The sequence below is a fragment of the Pezoporus flaviventris genome, unplaced genomic scaffold (genome assembly GCF_033815535.1).
Source record: "Pezoporus flaviventris isolate CSIRO_AGI_PZ_B2104156 unplaced genomic scaffold, CSIRO_AGI_Pfla_v1 ptg000001l, whole genome shotgun sequence".
Lineage (NCBI taxonomy): Eukaryota > Metazoa > Chordata > Aves > Psittaciformes > Psittacidae > Pezoporus > Pezoporus flaviventris.
Genome location: NW_026892549.1, coordinates 55,308,616 through 55,331,609, shown reverse-complemented (window position 1 = coordinate 55,331,609; position 22,994 = coordinate 55,308,616). Strand labels below are relative to the sequence as shown.

General features: G+C 44.0%; 1 protein-coding gene and 1 long non-coding RNA gene across 12 annotated transcripts in view; one reads left to right on the top strand and one right to left on the bottom strand.

Moving 5' to 3' along the window:
- IKZF2 (IKAROS family zinc finger 2) overlaps nt 1–5,294 on the bottom strand; it is a 116,757-nt gene extending 111,463 nt beyond the window's left edge. Inside the window, exons 1-5 of one of the 11 annotated variants that reach the window (XM_061458528.1) lie at nt 4,865–5,294; nt 3,815–3,885; nt 3,379–3,414; nt 2,059–2,107; nt 1,246–1,350 (exon numbers count right to left, since the gene is read on the bottom strand). In XM_061458528.1, the coding sequence (XP_061314512.1) occupies nt 1,246–1,350; nt 2,059–2,092 (139 nt within the window). In that variant the 5' untranslated portion in view covers nt 2,093–2,107; nt 3,379–3,414; nt 3,815–3,885; nt 4,865–5,294. The other 10 variants (XM_061458541.1, XM_061458533.1, XM_061458548.1 and 7 more) reach the window with 10 other exon arrangements.
- Nucleotides 5,295–5,709: 415 nt separating this feature from the next.
- Nucleotides 5,710–18,427, top strand: LOC133272082 (uncharacterized). The gene is made up of 3 exons (XR_009744342.1): nt 5,710–5,764; nt 7,152–7,279; nt 18,121–18,427. It is a non-coding gene; the product is annotated as an uncharacterized LOC133272082 (long non-coding RNA).
- Nucleotides 18,428–22,994: the final 4,567 nt, after the last annotated feature.

The following is a 22,994-nucleotide window of genomic DNA, read 5'->3' as shown; positions in this document are numbered from 1 at the left end:
TAAAATATATCAGAATCCCAGTGCAGCAGGATTGGAATTGTCTAAAGATGCTGAATTATGATCAGTTGTCATATAAAGTTCAGTCCAGAGTACTAGCAACTATATTCTCTAGTAACATGTATATAATTGGAAGATCTTCATAATAACCCTCAGTTTTAAAGACTCATAAAAACTGCGTTTTACCCTTAATTTGCCGGAGGAAAGAATTCTTAAAGGAAAGTAACATCTTTTTCTCAGTAAGAATGACTCTGAGGCAGTACACTATGTATTTGAAAGCAAGCAATCCTGAAAGCTCACTTTTTCTTTCACAGTTTAAAAAGATAAATACGCATCTACAGTACCTACACTAGGAAGAAAATAAGTATCGAATAGAGAGGAACCCTCTGAAAGTATATTGGAAGCAAAGAATGTTACATATTTTTTTAACAGAAGTCCAGGGGTCCTTTAAAGTAAGTATCTTGATATAACATTGTAACCAACAGTAAAACAAACTATGGCACTTACAGCAGAGAAAAGGAAGGATGTTCGTTTTACGAAATGCGTGTAAACTACATTTATCTATTTCCAAAATATAGCACAAAAATAATTATAAAAATATTATCAGCACTTGACACTCTCAGTAGACTTCCAAATCTCTACATTTTCTCAATTTCTCCCCTGACATTCTAAAACAAAATCCTTTCAGTTTGTTAGAAACTCAGCTACCAAGTGCCATAAACTTCCAATTATCCCAACCACTTTTGGACTTGTCAAGGCAAAGCTGAGGTAACGAATAGGATGCTGAAGTTTCTATATGGAACAGTAAAATACAACCTGCCATCAAACCCAGATAGTTTAACTTAGTATTTTTGCCAGAATAAAGCCTTTTTGTAAATAAAACATGTTTGTTTTCAAATAAAGCTACTTCAAGCTATTCTGAGAAGCACAGTAAATACAACTTCCATTTGGATTTCAAAATCTGATGAAACAAAATCAGCACGTCAAGCCTAGTATTTTCCTACCTGGAACAGGTAAGGACCAGCTCTCAAATGCCACCTTGGGATAGTTCAGACTAGTAATCCCGTTCATGTTTAGATGAGACACCAGCATGAACAAGAAAAAAAAAAAGATCTACCCTGTCCTTCTCTTCTTTTATTAGCAACGCCTACGGCAGTGGTGAAAACCTGGTAAGCAAGCCGAGGACCCGGAGGACCAGACTAACCCAAAAACACTGCTAAAGAGAAACAGGCTTAAGAAAAGACTTACTGCTTGCCATGTGACAGGGAGAGATATGCTGCCCATTGGGTGTGCTGGAGGTGAGGTCAATGGCCATGCCGGAGTGCTCCCTTTCGGGTGAAAACTCATTGTCACCTGTTTTCACAAAACAAGTTCCCCGTTAAGTTTCCATTCCATGATTAAAAACTACAGCCCGCCTGCTCCCTTCAGCCCTTTCCTCTTCCACTGGTAGGGTCTTCCAGAGCCTGTGTAAAAACTGAGCTCTCAGCTGCCACAAGTTAAGGTTTGATGAACTAATTTAAGAGTTCCCTTAAACCTACTGTCACTAATCTTTCACACATACACCTGTGACAAGCCTTGCCCCAACTGCTTTGTCTCAAGAGAAATTAAAGCTTACTTTTCCATTTGCAGACACCAAGAATCCAGGCTGAGCAGGAGAAGACTGAAACAGTACTTCACCATACAGACCTCCCCCCCAAAGCTCCAGGTTAACTGACAGTTAAACAAAGCACTTAAATAAACCCTGACACAGAAAACAGGAGAAATGCACAGTGAAAGGCATAAAAAGTTTCTTGCTGCAATCTGAATTTCTGAAGATGAACTCTCATTTGCAAAGTTCATTCATTCTCAGCAAATACTTATACCTAGAGGTACTCACCCATGCACCCATCCCCATGCAATTTTCAGTCATACACAAAACTTGTGTTTAAATGCTCTTAATTCAGTGTCATCTCAATATAAAAATCATACAGACGGAAGCTAAAGTTTCAAGTGCCTGCATTATAGAAAGGATAGTGGGAGAAGAAAAGTAATTCAGAATAATCAAATGAAATGACTACTTACATGTTATATATCCATCAGCAGCCTCTGCTTCCATAGTCAAAGTGCAGTGCTGCAAGGCAGAAAAGTACACCCTCAAAGACGCCTGTCAGTATCAACCATTAAATGATTAAACTTACTTAAAAGCCCTAAGTAGTTGCCCATTTTATTGCTGTTGCAACCATTGCCTAGAGAAACACACAAGTGTACTGTATGTGCTCATTTGCAAATCACTGAACTCTCCCTGAAAATTATGTGAGTAGAGAAATTCAGCTGCCTCCTAGGCAGGCTGCACTGGGATCACTTTGGTCTGACCATACTCCCCTTTCTCCCCTACTCGTATCTTCACCTGATCCAAGAGGTTTTTCCCTGACTTCCCACTTGTCTTTTCAAGCTGGGATGGTAATGCTTTATCAATTATCAGTGCTCACAGCCAGAACAGGCTTTGAAGAGATGAATACTACTAACAATTGCTCTTTTCACATACACTCCAAGAGACTCCATCCTGAGCTAAACAAAAACAGCCCTCCCATGTCTGTTACAACTCTTTGTCTCGCACCACTGTACATGCACACACACCTGTACAGGCACCTGTTCACTCTAGCCCTATTTATCTGCCACAGCAAGGGGCCAAACATCACACTAAATACTCCCAGATGGTGCATTTTGCGGTGTGAAGCAATCTTAAAGTTTCTGGAAGCACTTTGCTGACACAGAACAAGCTATTACTTTCCAGAAACCCAAGTAACTGTATAGAATGACACCCCCTAGCTATCATTTGATATATATTGGGGGGGGGGGGGGAATAAAAAAAATAAAAAAGGAGACCAATAATCATAACTATTTTCTTTTAAGTGGAAAAGTTAAGAATCTGACATGACCAGAGGAGAATTTTATTTCCTCTCTCCCTCCATGGCCTCTTTTTTGCCTTTAGTTTCAAAACTCTCACTGCACCAGGCAGCTAAATTATTCACAATGAGCCATTTCTGTATTGATCGCCAAGTATATTTAGCCCTGGCTCCTGGAATTTCTCCATTACTTACTGGAAAACAGGCAGCTTCACTTCTTGTCTCCAAAACCACTTCCCTCCCCCTCCCTTAACCCGCTTTCCTTCCCCCCCCCCCCCCTTTTCCCCCAATAAATAAATACTTTTCTCTGTGTTCCTTTGGCATAAAACAGATCAAATTCCCAAGGCATTCAGCACATAACACTTAAATTTCAACCTGCCCAGCTGCTAGCAAACTCTCTTCAATTACTGATTTTCACATGACTCTTAAAAAAGAAATCTCCAAACAAAAAGTTTTCAAAACAGGTAAGCTGCTTCCTCAAGCCCTTCAAAATTACCTTATCTTCCCCCTAGTCCAGGTAGGCAGGCATACACTGAGAAAAAGAAAGAAACATCAGAAGCAACAGGGAAAGATCATCCAGCCAATGAAGAGGAAGAAAGGGGAAGAAGGGAGGAGGAAGAGCAAGGAAGACAAAAAGAAACACAGAAACATCCATAACCGAAATTAAAACATGGTTTGATTTTTATTTTTTATTTCTTCAAGGAAGGGAGGAGAAGGGGGAAAAGAAAAACTTTGGTCACCATTTTTAGGCTGGTGATGGCAAATCCCAGCTGCCAAGCCTCCCTCTCCACAACGAATGGAGAGAGTAGAGTTTTGCTCCGGCTGAAGACAGCGCAAAATGGGGAAAGTTTTAAAAATATTATTTTTAAAAGATGGAGAAAAAAAAAAGGGGGGGGGGGGAGAGGGGAAAGAAACCCGCCCCTGGCACTTACAGGTGGGGCATGTGGAACCGGGCAGCCCCGGGGATGAGCCGGCGGGGAAACTCGCTCAGGAATGGCACATACTTTGAAGGAAGATGAAGAACACTCACACACACCAAAAAAAAAAAAAAAAGAAAAAAAAAAGAGAGAGAGAGAGAAGGAGAGGGAGGGAGGGAGGGAGGTCAGCCGGTGCTACAGCAATGCGATTAACCAGTGGGGAGAGAGAGAGAAAAACTTGATCCACCGGTTCCTTACGAATCGGCACGAAAACGGGGGGAGAGTAGGGGATGCGGGATGGGGTGAGGGGAGGGGGCCGGCAGGCGCACTCACACCCCGCGCAGAACGCCTAGGCCAACTTCCCCGGAGTGCTGCTCCGGCCCTGGGCGACACCGGGCTCCGCGCCTCATCCCTGCTCTGCCTGCCCATACCACAACCTGTCAAAGTCATGGAAGTCCTGCCTCATTTTTCGTTTTATTTTATTTTCTGCCCTTCCCTTCCACACATCCCCCTACACACACACCCCTGCGTCTCTCCTCCCTCCCGCCGCCGCGTCAGGCCGCAGCCCCCCGGGGCCGCAGGTGGCGGCGAGCGCTGAGGGAAATGGCAGTTGGGGCCGGCGCTGACTAACGGACCGGGCGAGCCCCGTCGAACCCCCGGTACACGAACTGCTCCCGCCGCCCCTCTCCCACGCCGTTTTTGCCCTTCTCTTTCCCCATTATCATGATTATTATTATTTTTAATGATCTAACAGCAACAAGTCACTGGAGCCCACCGCCGTGCGGGAGATGCTGCACACCCGCACTTTACTCGAGGACCCCTCCACACGGGCAGACACACACACATACACAGAAGCAGGCACACACACACACACACACACACACACACACAAGCCCGCCGTCCCCGCCGCCGCCTCGCACACCGGACGGAGCTGTCCTCCCCACCTGGGAAAGAAAGACCGGGGTGAGGGAGGGGAGAAAGAAGGAAGGGAAAAGGGGGAGGGGGGGGGGGGGGGGAACGGACACAAAAAAGAAAGAAAGAAAAAGAAGCCAGGCGCAGATTTACCTCAGCCGCGCAGGCAGTGAATCACTTCCATCCCCCTTTTGTTTGTGTTTTTATTAGTGTCGGCTCCCTCTGCCTAGTGGAGGTGTGTTTGTGCACGGCAGTTGGCTATGGAAACTAAGGCAGTGGAGCTGTAGCTAAGGGTAATCCTGTTTTTACTTCCTCCATCTTCAGAGAGCAGGGTTAGCCTGGGACAGCTGGTCAAACCCCGAGAAACCGATCCGCCGGCGCCCGCACGCCCGCACTCACTCACTCCCCACACGCACTCACTCACACACGGGGACACACGGACACGGCAACACACGGACACGCTCGTGGACGCGCGCTCCCGCAGCCCCGCGGGTGCGCGCCGCCCCAGCCGCCCCGCGGCGCCTCACCCAAGGGCCAGCGAGGCAAGGCGAAGGGAGGGAGACGAGAAGGGAAGGGGCGGGAGGGGGGAGGAAAGAAGCGAGGGATGGGGGGGGGGGGGGGCGCGGGGGGCGGGTGCCCGCGCCGGCAGGGCCGCTCAGCACGCTCGGCAATCGATTAGAGGACAAGTGCCGCCGCCGCCGCCGCCGTGTGCGCTCCGCGCCTCACGCGGACGGACACACGCGCGCACCGCCCCCTCAGGGCACCGCTGCCGCCATCCTCCGGGCACCGGGGCTACCCCCTGGACCCTGCCATGCCCGCTCCTGCTCCTCCTCCTCCCTTCCCTCAGCAGCGGCAGCCGCTGCCGCCGGGCTGGTGAAGTTGCCGGCGGAGTCATGATTCAGCACTTCTATTTTTAACCCCTCAGCGCGGCCCGGCGCTCTCACGCCGGCGTTGGCTTGGCGCCAATTACCCCTACGGTGGGGAGCCTCCCCGGGGCGGGGGGGAAGCTTTGAGAGCTGCCGTTATCTAATGAACATTCAAAGTAAATATGAGGTAATTTCTATTCTGTAAGTCTTACGCTTACAGAGAAAGCCCGGTTAAAATAAAAGCCTTTCCATGTATTTCCCCCTCCTGATAATTCAGTGCGGTGTGGAAAGGGGGAAAACCAGCATGTTCTCTTGAGGAAAACCCTGCTTTAACTCACGGCTGAGGCTGAAGTAACACCCCCCAGTGCGTCTTTGGTGCTGATGATGAATACAGAACAGGCCTTAGATCAAGTGCAACAGCATCATCCTTTCTGCTCATCCAGTTCCAACCCCTGCCACGGGCAGGGACACCTTACACTAGACCAGGTTGCTCCAAGCCCCTGTGTCCGACCTGGCCTTGGGATGGGCCAGGGATGGGGCAGCTGCAGCTTCTCTGGGCACCCTGTGCCAGTGCCTCAGCACCCTCACAGGGAAGAACATCCTGTAGATGTGTTTGTCATGCATTATATACACAGGTGTTATTAACTTAAAATTCATAAACTTAAGCGCACAAACACTAGGAAGCATCTGAATTCAGGCTGTCCATAACACCCTTGAGCCTTTTCACACAGCAGAGCAGCCAACAGGAATAACAGGGAATTATCCCTTATTTTCACTGCCACAAAGTGAGTTTCAGGCACGTACTGACACACGTACCTTCATCACTTCATGCCTACATTCTTTGCGTATCCAGAGTCTGCAAAGTCCCTGTAATTTTTGCTCTCAAGCAAAATCTTAACTGCAGCCTTAACTCTCGCTTCAGCTATACGTGAGCACAATACTGTTGTTAGAGGAGTAAAGTAAAACCCAGGGTTTATTAGCTCAAACTCTTCAAATGACATTCTCCTTTGTAGTGGCAGAGCAGCCCTATCCTGAGAGAGGGAGACAAACTCTTTCAAAAATATATTAAATTACTCAGAAAGCCAAAAACACTCAAGTTAATAGACAGCTCTCTCCCCAGCACTACAAATTTTAGCCAATTAGTCATTACACCACATCTGTGAAGTGGGTTAATTTAACTCTTCTCATTTTGCATAGAAAGAAGGCAGAAAGGTTAGGGGACTGGCCCAAGGCAACAAAGAGCACTCAAAGCTGAGCCTAGAAAGCACACTTCTTGTTTCCCACACCTACGTCTCAACAACTAGACTTGGCTTGCCTACATCAGAAAATAGACTGGCATAACTATAGCTGTGTAATTATACCATAACAATTTACGCCGGAATAACTCTCCTTACGGACATTCTCCTCCAGATGGAAAGTGACTTCCCAAAAGCTGTCCAAGTTCACTCAACAGCACACACTTCAGGTTTTGCCTTCCGCCTCCTCCCCCCCCCCCCCATTCTTCATATTGGGTGGTCAAAATTCCTAAGATGTGGGTCTCAGCAGCATTTTGAAGCCTTTGATCACTTTCACAGACCACTGAAAAGCAGGAGAAAATGCAAAAGATGTCATTGAAATGCTACAAGCCTTGTTGTCAAGATTTTTATGGTGCTTTTCATCAAAATGTTGAAAACTGAAAGCTTCCAGCTGGCTCTCCTTACAGGTAATAATTTAATAGCTAACAGCTTTCCTCACAAAGCTGCTGGAACCTGTTTGAGCCATGGAAGCTGATGGGAAACCCCAGACCCATGCTCTTCAGTAAATGCTTCTGATTTTTTTAATTCTGCTGCTCCATAAGCTTTCAAAACCCAAATGATGCTGTGAAAACAAGGAGTGACTAAAGGAAAAGTAAGGGACAGGGAATAAAGTGAAAGGGGTTGCCTTTAGAAATCAGCTTGTCAACTCCAAGGGCTGCAGAGATGAGTGCATCTTCACTACAGCAGCACAAGGGTGAATCCATTGAAACCAATACAAAACTCAGCTTTGGGGCTGCAGCAAGAGCTCCACAGTGGTTTATGTCAACCACACACCTGCCCCTAGATGATTCTCAGCAAAGCAACTGTGATGATCTTGAGGACCAAGTGTTGGCTTGGGATCAAGAGACCATCAGGGTCCTCCATGTAATTTCAGCCAAGTCATTATTTCTCTGCATTTCAATTCTCCATTTCTAAAATGTGGTAAATAATGCAATGAGACTTTTTCTTCTGCTGAGCAATGCTTCAAGAACAACTATCAGCTTTGCCATGGACTTCTGCCACATTAGAAGTCACTTCAGCATAGTTCCAAAAGAGAAGCTTTTGGAGCTGCTGTGAGCCTGGTGGGCAGCCCCTTTTCCTCCTATTTTCATCAACAAGACATAAGAAACATTTGCACAGCTCTGCCTACTCTGGGACACAAGGCCAGCTACCTTGGAAATTACAAGTGATGCCAACAGTCACCTACTCAAGACCCGTATGTCCCTCCAGGTATTTGCTTAGTCCCCTTGCACCTCAGTTCTACCCTTGCGTGCTGGAGATAATAGAGCTGTCCTGTCTCACAAGGACCCTGGGAGGGGAACTCAGTTCCTCATTGTTTGTCAGTAACATGATTCGATAGGTTAGTGATGGGCTCAGCCTCTTTTCAGCAAATCATATAAAAGTTTTAACCCCTATATATGCATGTGTGTGAGAATTATTATTCAAAACAACCATAATGCAGATGTGTAAATTCTGGTTTAAATGATATTTTTCTCCTTTTTTAAATACTTGTATAAGGTAAGGTATTCTAGGAGTTCACTCCTGAAAAGCTTATATTACGTACTCACATAAATAGTAGCTCCTCACAGCATAAGCTCCAGATCTATTTATACTTAGCAAATTCAAAAAGGCATATCTTAACACACACTGTCCCTTGGACAGCTATGAACACCACAGAGCAGCAGACCCCTGCATCTGCTTTCTTGCCTTTAGACTGAACCCTCTCTTTTCTACCCGCAGAAGGAGGCAAACTGGATCAAATCCCAATACACTCTGAAGAGGACAAAAGCAGACCTTTGTTCACTTAACTGTGCATTGGACAATCTAAAAAGCATATAAGCACTAATCTGTTCATTATTCCATCTCCTCCTCTTTGCTACAATAAAGGACTGTTTTATGCTTATATGCATCCATAAAGAGACCCATAAAGAAAATAATGAACATCCTTGAATATCTTCAGAGCATACTTTATTCATTTTAACAGGGACACAACATACTGTATCCCTTGTATTTCACTGAGATAAAAGCCTATAGATTAATTCCTATTAAAACAGTTGGTATTTTCAGGACATGCAGATGTAATTTATGGAGAGGCACAATACTCATAATAGCTCAAAGGCCACAGAAACTGTAGATCTGTGTCTGTTACTGTAGTTGTACAGGCATTCATTGTACAGAGAGCAGTTGAAAAGGCAGAGTATGTAATCTGAATACTAAATTTGTGAATAGTTTCTCACTTGGGCTGGTTAGGCTTTTCAAGAGCAGCGGATGCTTTGTAGGGGACTCTGTAAAACATTCTGCTAATCTATCACATGGTTTGCTGTATTCTCTTATCTTTACTGGTAGAGCTTCATTCATCAAAATATTTGATTCTTAAAAGGGCACCAGCTCCTGCTCTGTACGCTCCACCTGAATTCAGTGTGCTCTGTGTGAGACGCTTCACAACAAATACTTCTTCCTTATTCTGTGGCGAACTTCGTGTGTATGTAACCCAGAAGTATACAAGAAACAAAGATCCTTTCCTTTACCCCCATGTATTCCAATTGCTATATCCAAGTTACTTGGAAAATAGTATTATATTTCCTGTTTTATTATCAACAGTAAAAGCGTACAGGTTTTATCTTCTATTATGGAGATATAAATGTATATGGATATAGCATTTATGAGGAAGGGCAATTCTGAAGTGTTCTAACAAAATTTAACTATGACACAAGCTACTAACAGAGAAGCCTTGAGCCTGGGATCATTTTTATTCTTTGCTTGTACAGCACCTAGCACAATGAGGATTTATGTGTGACCTAGCTTCCTGCTTAGTACTTCAACAAAAATGAGAATTAACTCTTGCTTTGCTTATGTCTGAAAATCACAAATACCAACAGAATTACATACAACCAATACCAAACAGAGGACAACAGAGTATTATGAAGTTCATGAAGCAGCTGATGAAAAAGTGTGCTGGATCTATTTAAATTGCGAGAGCTGCTAGAGGCATTTAGGCAGATAGGCAGTTGTTTATTTTATTTAGTAAAATTAGAGGTGTCAGTTATGTTGAATATTGCAAAGTACCACTGAACATCTGAATATTTGGTGGGAGTGGAATTCTTCCATTTCCCTATGCAGGGATAACATGATGATTGAATCTTAAAATGTCAAAAGCTGCCATTTGGGTTTGAAGGGGCTTCTACCATACTGAAGTCTTCTACCAAATTGGGCTGCAAACATCGTGGGAGCAGGTCTTGTAAGGCTTTTGACACTTCCCTTCTGGGTTCAACCTGATACACTACAGCTATATTCAGAGTCCTCATCCTGGGTGAAATATAGAATAGATAAGGCCACCCTATACATTTATTTCTGAGCTTGCAAAGAGTTCTCACTACTGCTTTCTGAAGCTTGGCAATTAACTGAGGAATAAGGACATTTTCTATTTGAATCCAACCTACCTGTAAGTGCACAGCATGAGCCTGTGGCTCCCTGGAGGCTAGGGGCCACAGAGGTGACCCAGGCTAGCATGGCAGGAACCTCGCCACCTAGGTGAGGTTCCCACAACCCCCAGGAAGGGAGTAGGGCAGGCCACAGATGAGAGCCAGGTCTCACCAAGAACCCTGACACTCATGCAAGTCTGCAGCAATGAGGCAGGTTGGATGCCAAGCCAATAAGTCAATCTACAGGTCAGAATCAGCAAGGTCCATGGCTAGAAAGAGGCACAATTTCTGCTAAGCAGAAGACCAGCATGTCCCAAAGCTAGAGCCATCATAGGGCTGATCTTAAATGGGCTACTTGGCCAATGGTGGGAGTGTGTGTGCAGGCCCTAGCTGAGGCTGATCAGGGTCGTTAAGGTCTTTTGGTGCTTTCAGGGTCCTTGCACTGCTAAACCATCTTCAACTCTGAATAACTATGGATAGGAGTTTTCAAACAAGGAAACAGACAGCTGACCTTAACATGAAATTAGATTGTCTAACTGACTCCCTTGCTCAGCAGGAACTGTTAGGCATCCCACTTCTCCTTTGCAGAAGAGTGATGCTTTGCACAAGGGGAGTAACTGGCTTGTTTTAAACTCACATCTTGCCTTACCTTTCAGGAGCGTACATATCTCCCTGGAAGTTAAAAAGGCTGTTTTCCCTGATTCTATCTGACTGGTTGTATGATTTCTCTCAGGTTACCAGGGCCTTTTTTCAAAACACCTGAAGGATGTTCTGTTTCTTCATTACACTCCTCACTTACCGTGTGTCCAAAACCACCATCACCCCTGTTCAGCGTGCATAGCTACAAACTGTGAACATGGACTTACTGATGTGTACTTTACCCTCTTTAGCCCTTGTTCCTCTTCCTTCACTGCTTTTCCAGCATCATGCTAGTGCTTAGAGGGAGCTAGGAAAAACCTGTGGTGCTGGGTTGAAAACTAGTTGAAGTGGTTGTCAGAGACTAAATAGGTGATGAATCTTTCAGGCTGACAGCTCCTGCAGGCATGTGGCTCTGCAAAAAAACCTGATCCAGAAGACAGGCCCAGCTGTCCCAGGCCAGGGGAGTAGGGCAGGGATTAGTTAGTCCCCTCTGTGCTACCCAGCATAATGCATGGACTCAGAGTGAGCAGTTCACTGGACAGTACCACACCTACAGTGAGAAACTGCCATTCAAACCAGTCTTTTGATCATTGCAGAAATGGTATAACATCAGAGTCTCATGATTAATGAAGTCAGAACATAAAAGCGCCTGAGAAAACAAAAACGCCTGGCCCTCTCTGTCCAGAAGTGGCACAGCTGAACCAAAGGCTGACAATGTCATCTCAGAGGTGAGGGACAGCCTAGGGACTAAGCCTAAATCTGTATTGTGGATGACTCACTTTCAATGCCTTGCTTTGGAAAAGGATACTCATTTCCCCCGCCATTTACACGGGGTACTCTGCTACAGGCATCTAGTTCAGCTTCCTATTCCTTGGCTGTTTCTGGAGTCCATGGAAAAGACTGATGCTTCCCAATTGCAATTCCAAGCACCAAAATTAAATTTCCGCTGGTAGTCACTCTCCAGAAGAGCATTCCTTTCTACAGTGACTACACAGGGAGGCTGGAGAAATCAGTTGGCTAAAAGAGTTACTTACAGGGGATGAATATCCCTGTTCATACTTCTGTTCTTCACATAGACAATAAAGCTGATAGTATTTCTTCTCTGACAAATGTTTTAAAAGAGAGGAACACTTCAACAGGAGGTGCAGGGACTTGGATACAGCTGTGATGGAGGCCCTGTGACTGTGCAGGAGAGAGAAATTTAAAGAATAGGGGGGCTCTATGCCTCTTTTGTGCCCATAAGCGAAGTGTCACCATACAAGTGTCCTGGAGTTTGATTATATAAATACAGTCACCTTAAATTAACTGGCTACATAATCAGTTTTGAAGTGGAGCCAGGTTAACTTTGATTAACCACAAGCAACAATTTAGATCATAAAAATAAAACATTAGCATCTTGTTACGCTCTTCTCAGTTTTACATGAAACAGTATTTGACCACAGCCTTTTAAAGCTGGATGTTAATTTTTATTGCAAAGCATTCCTCTGTCTTGCTCCAGCAGCAGAGCTGATGGAGTGCTCCACAGCTTTTTTTTTAGGAGACAGATTTGGTTAGTGGCAGAGAATTTCTTCATTTTCAAAGTTTTATTTATTATTCTTATTTTACTCCAGGAAAGGAATAACATTTCTCTACATCCAGACATTACCCACACATAACTGTGCAAGCAAAGAAAGCATAACTTCATTCTTGTGGTTTGAAAATGCCTCCTTTTTCCTGTTTGTTTATTTTTAAGAGGGCGGTGTTTCTATTTTTCAGTTCTCCTTTGGGAATTTAAATCAATGAAGACATCATTTGGTCTCTGTATTAAAAGACAATCTTGTACTCCCAGCTATGCCAATATACTCTCATTTTTTTCTGAGGTCTGGAAGAACAAATGTTACTCTCTGTTTATTAGCAACACGAGGGATTCTTCTAATTAAGATTTTAGGTGGTGGAATGATGGCTAAAGAAGATGTCATTTTATCAGGTATCTTTTCTTCACTGCACAAGCCTGAGCTTATACAACTGATATGACTAGAAATTCTCCTACTGACTTCAGCTGAAAAGGCCCCATCTAAGACGTACAAAAGTAAAAATAAAGATTCCAATTTTACAGCATTATGAATGTGGACACAAATAGAAAAACCTTTGCAGATATTTTCTTCATCCTTTAATTAAAAATTCTTCTGCAAATTGCTTTTGCTGGTTTATTGTGTCTGTACACCGTTAAAGGGTGTTCTTTTCATCACAAAACTTTCCTCATGCAAATGTTTCGTATGAAGCCCTACAGAAGTACCAGGTCTCAGCTTACTCATTGCATTAGAAAGGCAAACATTTTTTTTGTAGTGGCTTGCTGCCTGTTTGGCTTTGTCGGGATGGGTTTTAATTCAACAAGGGTATAATTTTACATTTGGCTCTGTAGTTAAAAATAGCTGTTGAAAACGATCCTTAAAATGTGAAGATGTTTTCCATGGAAATTGTGTCCAAAGTATCTATAGGTCTTTTGCATTGACTTGATCTTTTAAGTGATTTCTACACTATATTGAGTTGTCTTCATTGACTGACAACAAAACCATGACCCTCAGCGAGGTTATCGTAGATAGCTCATGCAAGACTTTTGCACATTTGCACATATGAGCCTTTAAAAATAAAGTGTCTAGCTGCCTGTAGATGGTGGCTTCTTCTTTTGTAAGACAAAAAGGCTCTGTTGAAAACTGTCACTTAGTTGTCCTTACTCTAAAATCAGAGTTACTGAAAGAGGAGAAACCAAGATGACGACTTCTCTAAGAATTACCGTCTGTGGCTGCTCAGACAGAGCTATGAAGAAACCAAAATGCCAAACTGTGGGGCTGACCTCATATTTCTCCACGGGAATGCTTTTTTTCCACTGCCTCCTTTAAGAGATAGTTTCTTACTTTAGATAAGGGAAACTCCATCAGCTGCTTCATAGAGCAAAACTGACACCCACTGGCCACCCCCAGTACTTGAAACGTTTTGAGCTATCGAGCAATCCTGCTTCAGAGCAGAGCAGGAGAAAACGAGAAGTGGATCAACCTTCTAGCCCATCTCAGCCCTTCTTCCTTACAGCTCATGACCGCAGCTTTGTCAGTGGTAGCCCCAAAAGCCCACTGCCATGAAGTGGGATGATGCATGATGTAACACACAAGCTCCCTTTCACTCCTAGGGAATCAGTTGTATAAACTCCTTTTACATGGCAAGTGACAGTGCTCCTACCCCTTTCTGTAGGAAGATGGACCAGCTTTACTGACCCATTTTTTCCCTGAAATTCAAGAAGACATTTCATTTGCTCAGTCTCAGGCTTGCTGTGCCCACGGTCCACCACACTTCCCTGCAACAGCTATTTGCAAGCAGCCATCCATGTGCTGGTTGCCACTCAGCCACACTTAACTCAATTCTGCTCCAGTGGCGGTCTGTCTCCTCTGTATCCCAAATTTCTCTGTGGTATCCTTGTTCCTTTTCACACTCACCTCCAATTGCTGGAGCTTTATTTAGGCTCCCAAAGATAATATTTCCTACTTTGCCTGTGTGTTGTATGAAGGAGTGTCCCTTTCTGCTGCCCTGTCACAGCACAGGCCAGAATTAAACTGGCATTTATACATTTATTTTTCAATCTCACTGCATGCTCGTATCTGATTTGCTATCCACTTAGGCACTTCCAACATGATTGACTTGTAAGTAGCTCCTACCGACCGAGTATCTTTGGTTTGGATTATATTTATCTCCTCATGGAGAACTTCAATCTTCCCTGGCATTCAATCTAATTCCTTAGCTTCCTCCACATATCATATATCATCATGTGCTACTCTGTGGTATTATTCCTTTCTCCAGTCTGGTCTTTGAAACTCTCCTCCACTCTCTTATGTGTTACTGATTTCAAATAGTACATTATATTCTACATGGAACATGTCACTGTGCTGAAGGGTACGTTATTATATTTTATGTAACCAGTGTGCCCTTTTACACCTGTGTGATCAGTTTGCACTTCAGCTATTTGAAACATCCCAGTAGTACATTATTCAAAATTTAAAGCATGGTATCTCTAAAGCACTGTCCTGTTTCTTATCGCAGTTTCCAGACAGTATAGAGTAACTTCTGTTGTTAAACAGGGAAGAACGTTTCCTAACAGTGAACGGCTTCATCCATGCACATTCTCCTTGCCTATGCTACTGCCTAAGCTGGCTCAGCCTTAAAGGAAAAAGGAAACCACGGTAAACTGGGCTCTCCCTGTCCGAACACTCGTACATTCAGGTTGTCTCACAAGAGTTTTCAAGAACAGGCAAGCTAATCTAGTAGTTTAAATAATTATTTTTTTGAGACCCCTCACAGAAATGAATAATCTGACTTCACTGTAGATGCCCCTTCCCTGGAGACATTCAAGTCCAGGCTGGATGTGGTTCTGGGCAAACCTGATCTAGTTGAAAAAGTTCCTGCTTATTGCAGGGGGTGTGGACTAGATGACTTTTGGGGGTCTCTTCCAACCCAAATCATCCTATACTTTTATGATATACAGTCCTCCTTTTATTTAACTTCTCCATGTGAGCAAAACATCATCATGCATTGCTTTAGCAGAACTTGATGAAGTTACAAGATTATTTGATGATGTTTAATAGCTGGTTAATTCATGAGTTGAAGGCCACATGAGAGAGCAGCCTCCTTCTTCCATCTCACTTTCGTTTCTAGTCTTGACTGAATTACAGTCGCTCCCAAACTACAATGTGCAGTCTCATGGCCAGAGGATGAGGTGGTTATGTGGAGAATATGAAGCCCATGCATCTGCAGATGTCACCATTTCCCAGATGCAGTGGCTAATGGTAGGACGGAGGGGACGCACTTTGGCCTTACTGAGGGATGACCACTCCCTGCGCTTCCTCTTCAGCAAGGGGTCACTCTCAACGCTGAACTGAAGCAGCAGATACGTCTCCCCTGCTTTCCTTGTGCAGTGATAACACTACTGAAATAATCCTAAACTGCTATATACATGCATTTATTGATTTTCCTTGCTTAAAGCTTAGCCATGATTTCAGGCATGTAAAAATCCATTACATCAGAAGGATTTGTCAGTGAAATGCATTTTATGTTAAAAAGGGAGGGGAAAGAAGAGGTTCAACAAAGAGTCCTGGGATTTTCAGGCTATGCCTTAGATAATCATGGGAATGTGAGAATATGGGTAAGTTTCCACCGCAGTTCATGTCCACAGAAATGATGTGCTTTCTCTGCTGACTTCGGTTTGAATATTCTTTTCCTTATTCAGATTAGATTTGCCTCTACACAGTGGTATTCCTGGGGGAGAAAATTGCTTATACAGATGTTGTTTAATTTTCAAATTTCATTTTTCAAAGCAATTGCTGATAAAGGACCCACCCCATCACCCTCCTGAGTATTTGCTTATTCAAGGTCTGCAAAGAAGGATAATTTGCTCCAGTTCTCAGCATGGTGGCACAAGAAGAGGCTGCATGTTTGCAGAGGCACAAGACTCATTTTGATCATCCAATTTCATGGACATGTTTGAACACAGCATCCCTGTTCTCTTCTATGCTGTCAGGTCATCGTCCTGAAAGACCCGTCCTGTTTGGATGCGAGTTAAAGCAGGGTGTCTCTGCTTTGCAAGACCACATTAAGGATATGGTGCTTATGTACAACCCTGATCTTATTAATGATTGACTGTTTCAAACCAGACATCACATCCACCCTACTGCATCCTGGTGAGACCTCTTCACTGTGCCGGTATCTTAGTACTCGTGTTCCCATCTTCTTTCTATTTAAATGAGGAGGTTGAATTAAATGAGATCCAGAGGTGCTCCTTCCAATCTAAATTACTCCACAGACACATATTAATAGTAACACTACTTAATATTTTCTGAAAGAGTCTCCCATGACCATCACAGAACACAAAGGTTCAAAGATGTTATAATCCACATATGCAAGAAGCAAGGACAGAGAAAGGGCAACATATGGTGCAGAAAAAGAGTTGGTTTCTAGTGATCTAATAATTTTTTGCAGTATCATGGGTATCAGGGTAAGGCTTCAAGGGAAATTGTGTACTCATCCCAATCTTTTGCCCTTCATGCATATTTAAAATCCACAGCCACTTTCCAGCCTTTTAATGATTCTTCTGGTTTGGGTTTTTATTTTCATATTGTTTTAAAGTTACTTGAAAAATAAATACACTGATCAAAGGGTTTTCTGGAATTGTAGCTTGCTTTCTACCCTTTCATACATAATGGAAATACAGAGATGAAGGCATAGTAAAGCGTGTGGCTGTACTGTTTATTGCTTTCCTCTGGGGCGCCATTTATCTTACAACTACTACAGTTTGCTTTGGGAAACGTGTCTGATCGTAACACTTGCAAATGCACATTTCCAAAGCTGGCTCTGATAATTTATGCACTCACACTTCCATATCACACATTCTTTTTAAAGCTTCCCTTTCCACAATGTTGTTTCCCATTTTCACTAAAACAAAGGAGGGGGAATAAAGCCCACCTGTGATATACCTACATGGAAACCTACAAGATGAAGAACAGAATTTCCATCAGGTTGTTCTCTATATCACATTAGGCCTTTTGGGCCACAACCTACAGCATGCATACTAACACTGAAAAAATAGAAGAAAGAGAATTTAGGAGAAACTGAGGCACTTGCACAGGGTGCCCAGAGAAGCTGTGGCTGCCCCATCCCTGGCAGTGTTCAAGGCCAGGTTGGAGGGGGCTTGGAGCAACCTGCTCTAGTGGAAGGTGTCCACTGGAACTGGATGAGCTTCAAGGTCCCTTCCAACTCAAACCATTCCATGATTCCAAATTTGTCAAGATCATTATTTCAGAGTATGAAACAGGAAAAAAGTATGAAGTATATTTACTGAAGGTGACCTTTTCAATTTACTCAGCAGATATCAGAATGTGAAGGGGAAGAAAATGCCCAACAATTTGGGGGGTTTAAACCCCCAAATTGTTGGGCATTTTCTTCCCCTTACATTTTCATATCTGCCAGTCAACTTGAAAAATGTCCACCCTAAATTTAAATTTTCTGCTTTTGGAAACATAGTTCTGGATTTGGAGTCTTCCGTTTTCTCAGGCAAAAAAAAAACAAAACCAACATGGTGAATGGAAATTATTTCACTACAATTTTATTTTAGTTAAAATTCAAATTTTCTGTTTTAAGAAAATTGATGAAGATTTTTGGCCTTCTGCAATCTTTATTCTCACTTTCAGTCCATAGCTGCTGGCATGGCAATGGACTGAAGAGAGGACAGAAACAATATCTCCAGCAAAAGCTATGTGAAAGGAAAACACAGGGAGAATAACAAAGGAATAATAGTATTTGCCTTATTCTAATCCAGTTTCCAACATCCACTGTATTTAACAAATGAAATCAAGGCCACAGTCGTTAATACCAGGGTGCTCCAGGTCATTTTTTCTCTGTGTATTTTAACCCACAACCAAATTGAGGTTCACATTGCCGAGCATGAGCAGTTCCTAAAAAACAGCCCTTACACAAAGACACTATAATATTTCTGGCCACTTTATGTTTGCCAGTAAGAAAACCTACCCCTACATATGCTTACTTGTGTTTGGGCACTGTAAGCCAATTTTGGCATGGCAAAGGCCATGTGATTGTATTTTGTCAAACATCAGCTACTTCTCAGCAAGTGAACCTTATGGAAAGCAGGGTCACAGGTGCCTCTCACAAAACCAGAATTAGGGAGAGTGTGGGCTCTTCTTCAGCCCAAAAACCTCCCCTGGCAAAAAGTTTTAGACCAAGCAAGCAAGAGGTAATGTAAAAAACAACCCCCAAAACTTTCCACTACACTTGAACTTTCTTTTTTTTCTCCTGTGGTAAAAGGCAGACGAGTTTGATGTTTATTACCAGTTTTTCCTATTGTCATTGCACAGAGTTAATGTAACTGCCATGCTATAGTAATACACATCTGCTCTTTGAAACGCACCGGTGAATGTCAGTTAGGTAGTATTTATGCTTCTCATGGCATCAGAGTAATTAACATCCCCTTTGTTTTAAGTATGTGATGAAACAATATATTAAAAGTCTCCGCAGAACATACCAGGAAGGGTTGAAACAGTAGGAAAAAAAAAAGTCATAAAGATCAGGGCTGCATTTCAGCACCTCACTTTAGGTATGGTAGTTTAAACGCAGGGCAAAATCCCACTAATGGGAGTTAAGCAAGAGGTGCCCAGGTTACATGCCAGCACAGAGGTGAGGATGGAGGAGCATCCTTTACTGAGGCTCTGGACTAGAGTCACCTGAGTTACTTGGATTCCCTTTTGTTCTCCGTTTGCCCATCCTAAAGCTTCTCTGATTTTATTCATACAGCGTTCAGTTTCATTAAATGTTTATGACCCTATTACATGGTACAGTTTTAGATTACTATAATAAAAGGGAGTTGATAAAACTTCATTATCTGTGGTGGCAGAGGAAGAATAAAACCTTACACTTTCAAGTTTGTCCACAACATTGTCTGCAGTAACCTCTTTAAAAACCAAAGCGCGCACACACACAAACTCCCCCTGAAAACCCGAATTCACTGTTACTGGAGTCAGTGTCACAAAGTCACTGTTGGAAGTTGGTACATCAAGCACATAAAGAAAACTTTACTAAAGCCATAATTTCTTTGCCACTGCATTTATTATTTTGGAGCAACACCTTTTTGTTCCCTGTGTTACTGGGGTGGGAAGTATACAATAGTTAAAGCACAGGAGCATCACCTCAGCAAAGGACAAAGCTATACTTGAGCTGGGGTGTGGAGCTCAGAAATTCCTGTGATCTTTTCCTTTAAAAAATAAATTGCTGGCACTTCAATCATTATCAGAAGGAAGAGAGTATTTGTTTCAAAGAGGCAGAACAAAGGCTTTAAAATTAAACTCTGCTCATCTCCAGCTTCTTAGTGAATGCAGGAATAAGAAAGATTTTAAGATCTGCAGAGGTGTTTTAATTCCTTTGTGTTATACAGGTAAAATCTCTTTTCCTCCCTCTTGCCAGGTGTGCCAGAAAAGATATTTGATAAAATCCAGTCCTCAGTTTTGAGTTTTATAAAAATCAAAGAAGAAAAGTTGTACTAACAGCCCTTCAAAATACTCCCCTCTCCCCTCCCATGGCATTTTAAAGAGTCTGATGTTGTTCAGAAGATGGACTTGGCTGCGCCGTGCAGTACTGATGCTTGATCACCTACTGTTCAACCAAAATAGAAGCTACCTGAGATGTACCACATGTTCCTGTGGTCTGGGGGAGCCCACAGTGGGGGTCTGAGATGCACAGCCCAAAATGCCTGCAAGGTTCTGGCTCTGACATTCCAGAGGGGGAATTCGAGCACTGTGGAACTGAAGAGGCACATCTAATGGCTGACACGGAGAAGGAAGGAATCTCGTGCTGTCAAGGTTTGGGAAGGGTTTCTGTGGGGCAAACCTGTTGTCCAGACTCCTGAAGAAGGTCTGCACAAGACTGGTCTGAAAGGTGTGTATTGCACACTGGCTGAAAACTGGTCTCAAAGGGTCCTTTGAAGGTAGAGGGCTGGGTAAGCCATCAGGGGCAACAGCCTGACTGCAAAGGGTTGAAAAAAAACAGGAGGTGGTGGCTTCCCCATCTGCCCTGCTCCAGCTACACCATCCCCTCATCACCCCCTCTGAGCCCCCATGTATTTCTTGTGCTTCCTTTATCTCTCACTCTTTCCACCCCAAAAAGTTCTCTTGCAAGGAAGAACCATCTCCATTTGAGAGCAGGGCAAGCTGTAGCCCATTTTGCCAGCTGTGGGTTCCAGATCTGTTGGTGGAGAGCAGATATACAGGGAAAAGGCAAGGAGATGTGAGAGATGGGGCAGGTGGTGGCACTGGACGGGAAATCTCAGGTTTTGTACCTGAGATAGGCAGAAGGAGGACAGAGCCCCTTCCTTACTCATGGCCCCATGGCCATTGTGCTGGCATTGCGTCTGCTTGGAGAGCCTCAGCCACATCTCTGCAATGTGCTGGGGGAATGATATGGCCTCTACCCAGTGCAGTTGTCCTTGATTTAATGCTGATTTAACTGCATTTAGACTAGCAGTGCTTTACATCACTGGGACTGAGGACAGCTGGTTCTCCCTTCACCCACCTGAAAATGCACCTGCAGTTTATGGTCATAGAATCATAGAATAGTTAGGGTTGGAAAGGACCTTAAGATCATCAAGTTCCAACCCCCCTGCCATGGGCAGGGACACCTCACACTAAACCATCTCACCCAAGGCTCTGTCCAGCCTGGCCTTGAACACTACCAGGGATGGAGCATTCACAGCTTCCCTGGGCAACCCTCTCCAGTGCCTCACCACCCTTACAGAAAAGAACTTCCTCCTTATATCCAATCTAAACTTCCCCTGTTTAAGTTTTAACCTGTTACCCCTTGTCCTATCACTGCAGTCCCTAATGAAGAGTCCCTCCCCAGCATCCCTACAGCCCCCCTTCAGATACTGGAAGGCTGCTATGAGGTCTCCACGCAGCCTTCTCTTCTTCAGGCTGAACAGCCCCAACTTTCTCAGCCTATCTTCATACGGGAGGTGCTCCAGTCCCCTGATCATCCTTGTGGCCCTCCTCTGGACTTGTTCCAACAGTTCCATGTCCTTTTTATGTTGAGGACACCAGAACTGCACACAATACTCCAGGTGAGGTCTCACAAGAGCAGAGTAGAGGGGCAGGATCACCTCCTTTGACCTGCTGGTCACGCTCCTTTTGATGCATCCCAGGATACGGTTGGCTTTCTGGGCTGCGAGCGCACACTGAAGCCAGCTCATGTTAAGTTTCTCATCGACCAACACCCTCAAGTCCTTCTCCTCAGGGCTGCCCAGAATCTGTTCTCTGCCCAACCTGTAGCTGTGCCTGGGATTGCTCTGACCCAGGTGCAGGACCTTGCACTTGGCATGGTTAAACTTCATGAGGTTGGCATCAGCCCACTTCACAAGCGTGTCCAGGTCCCTCTGGATGGCATTCCTTCCCTCCAAGGTATCCAGGTCCTGCCACTCTGGTTTGGCATTTCAGCTGGAAGCACAAGGGCTAGAAAAAGCTCTCATTTTAAGCGCTCTTCACATAAGCAGAAATGTTGTGAGATTCGGCAGAATGAGGAGCTTCCCAGCTGTCCCTTTTTTTTTTTTGCAGATGCTAAGAGGGAAACCTGGAGCATTCCTGATTTTGAAATGCCTAATAACCAATTTCTTGCACACAGGATCATAAATGTGCAAAGCCTGGAGAGAGGATCATGTGGGCACTAGAGCCAACAGCTCTGTTTGATAGAACCAAAGCAGGTCCAGGCTTTGGCTCTCCTAGCTGACACACATATAGATGTCCCAGTGGAGCATCTGGTGCTAGAAATGCATCATGTCAGCAAACAAACTCTTCTTCCTATCTGTGAAAAAGATCAGGAGCTGGAAAGAGGAGGCTGGGTGTAGAAGAGAGATGTTTAAATGGCCTTTGAGTAAGAACTGTTGGAACCATCTCATGGTTGCTTCTTGATGGTTGGAAGCAACTATCTCCTGTCTAACCTCAGGTATACTTCATACATAAAATGTCAGTTCAGTGTCTTGGATCGAAATTGCTCAACATGAAAGAGGCAGTTTCATATAGATGTCATTAGGATTCAGGGTTTCTGCCCACATGCAGGAGAGTGGAAAGCTGCTTTTAAGATGTTGGAGCAGCCCCGCTTGATAACTTAGTTTGTGGGATGGATTATGCCTCCAAGGGTTTAACTCAGGTTTTAACTTAGTGTGGCTTGAGGCCGAGGGGGGTTCAACGAGTATCTGCCAAGGCTCCTCAAAGGTAAAAGTGAAGTTGGTGCCTATTAGTCAGAAACCACCACAAAGCTGCGGAGCCAGAGGATGCTGAAGCCCTGGGTGTGCTATTTAACACCTGCCAGCTTTCAGCGCAACCGTATCCTATGATGCCGTTTCCACTTGCTTTTGTGGTTAGCAAAACCAAGCCCCAAATCTTCAGCAATTAACACTTTTTCTGTAAGGTTTCTGTTGAAAAGGAGCATTGTTGCTTGTCCAAATCTCAGTGAGGAAAACACAGGTTGAATGCTTGCACTGGATTATTTTATGGAGGCTTTGGTTTGA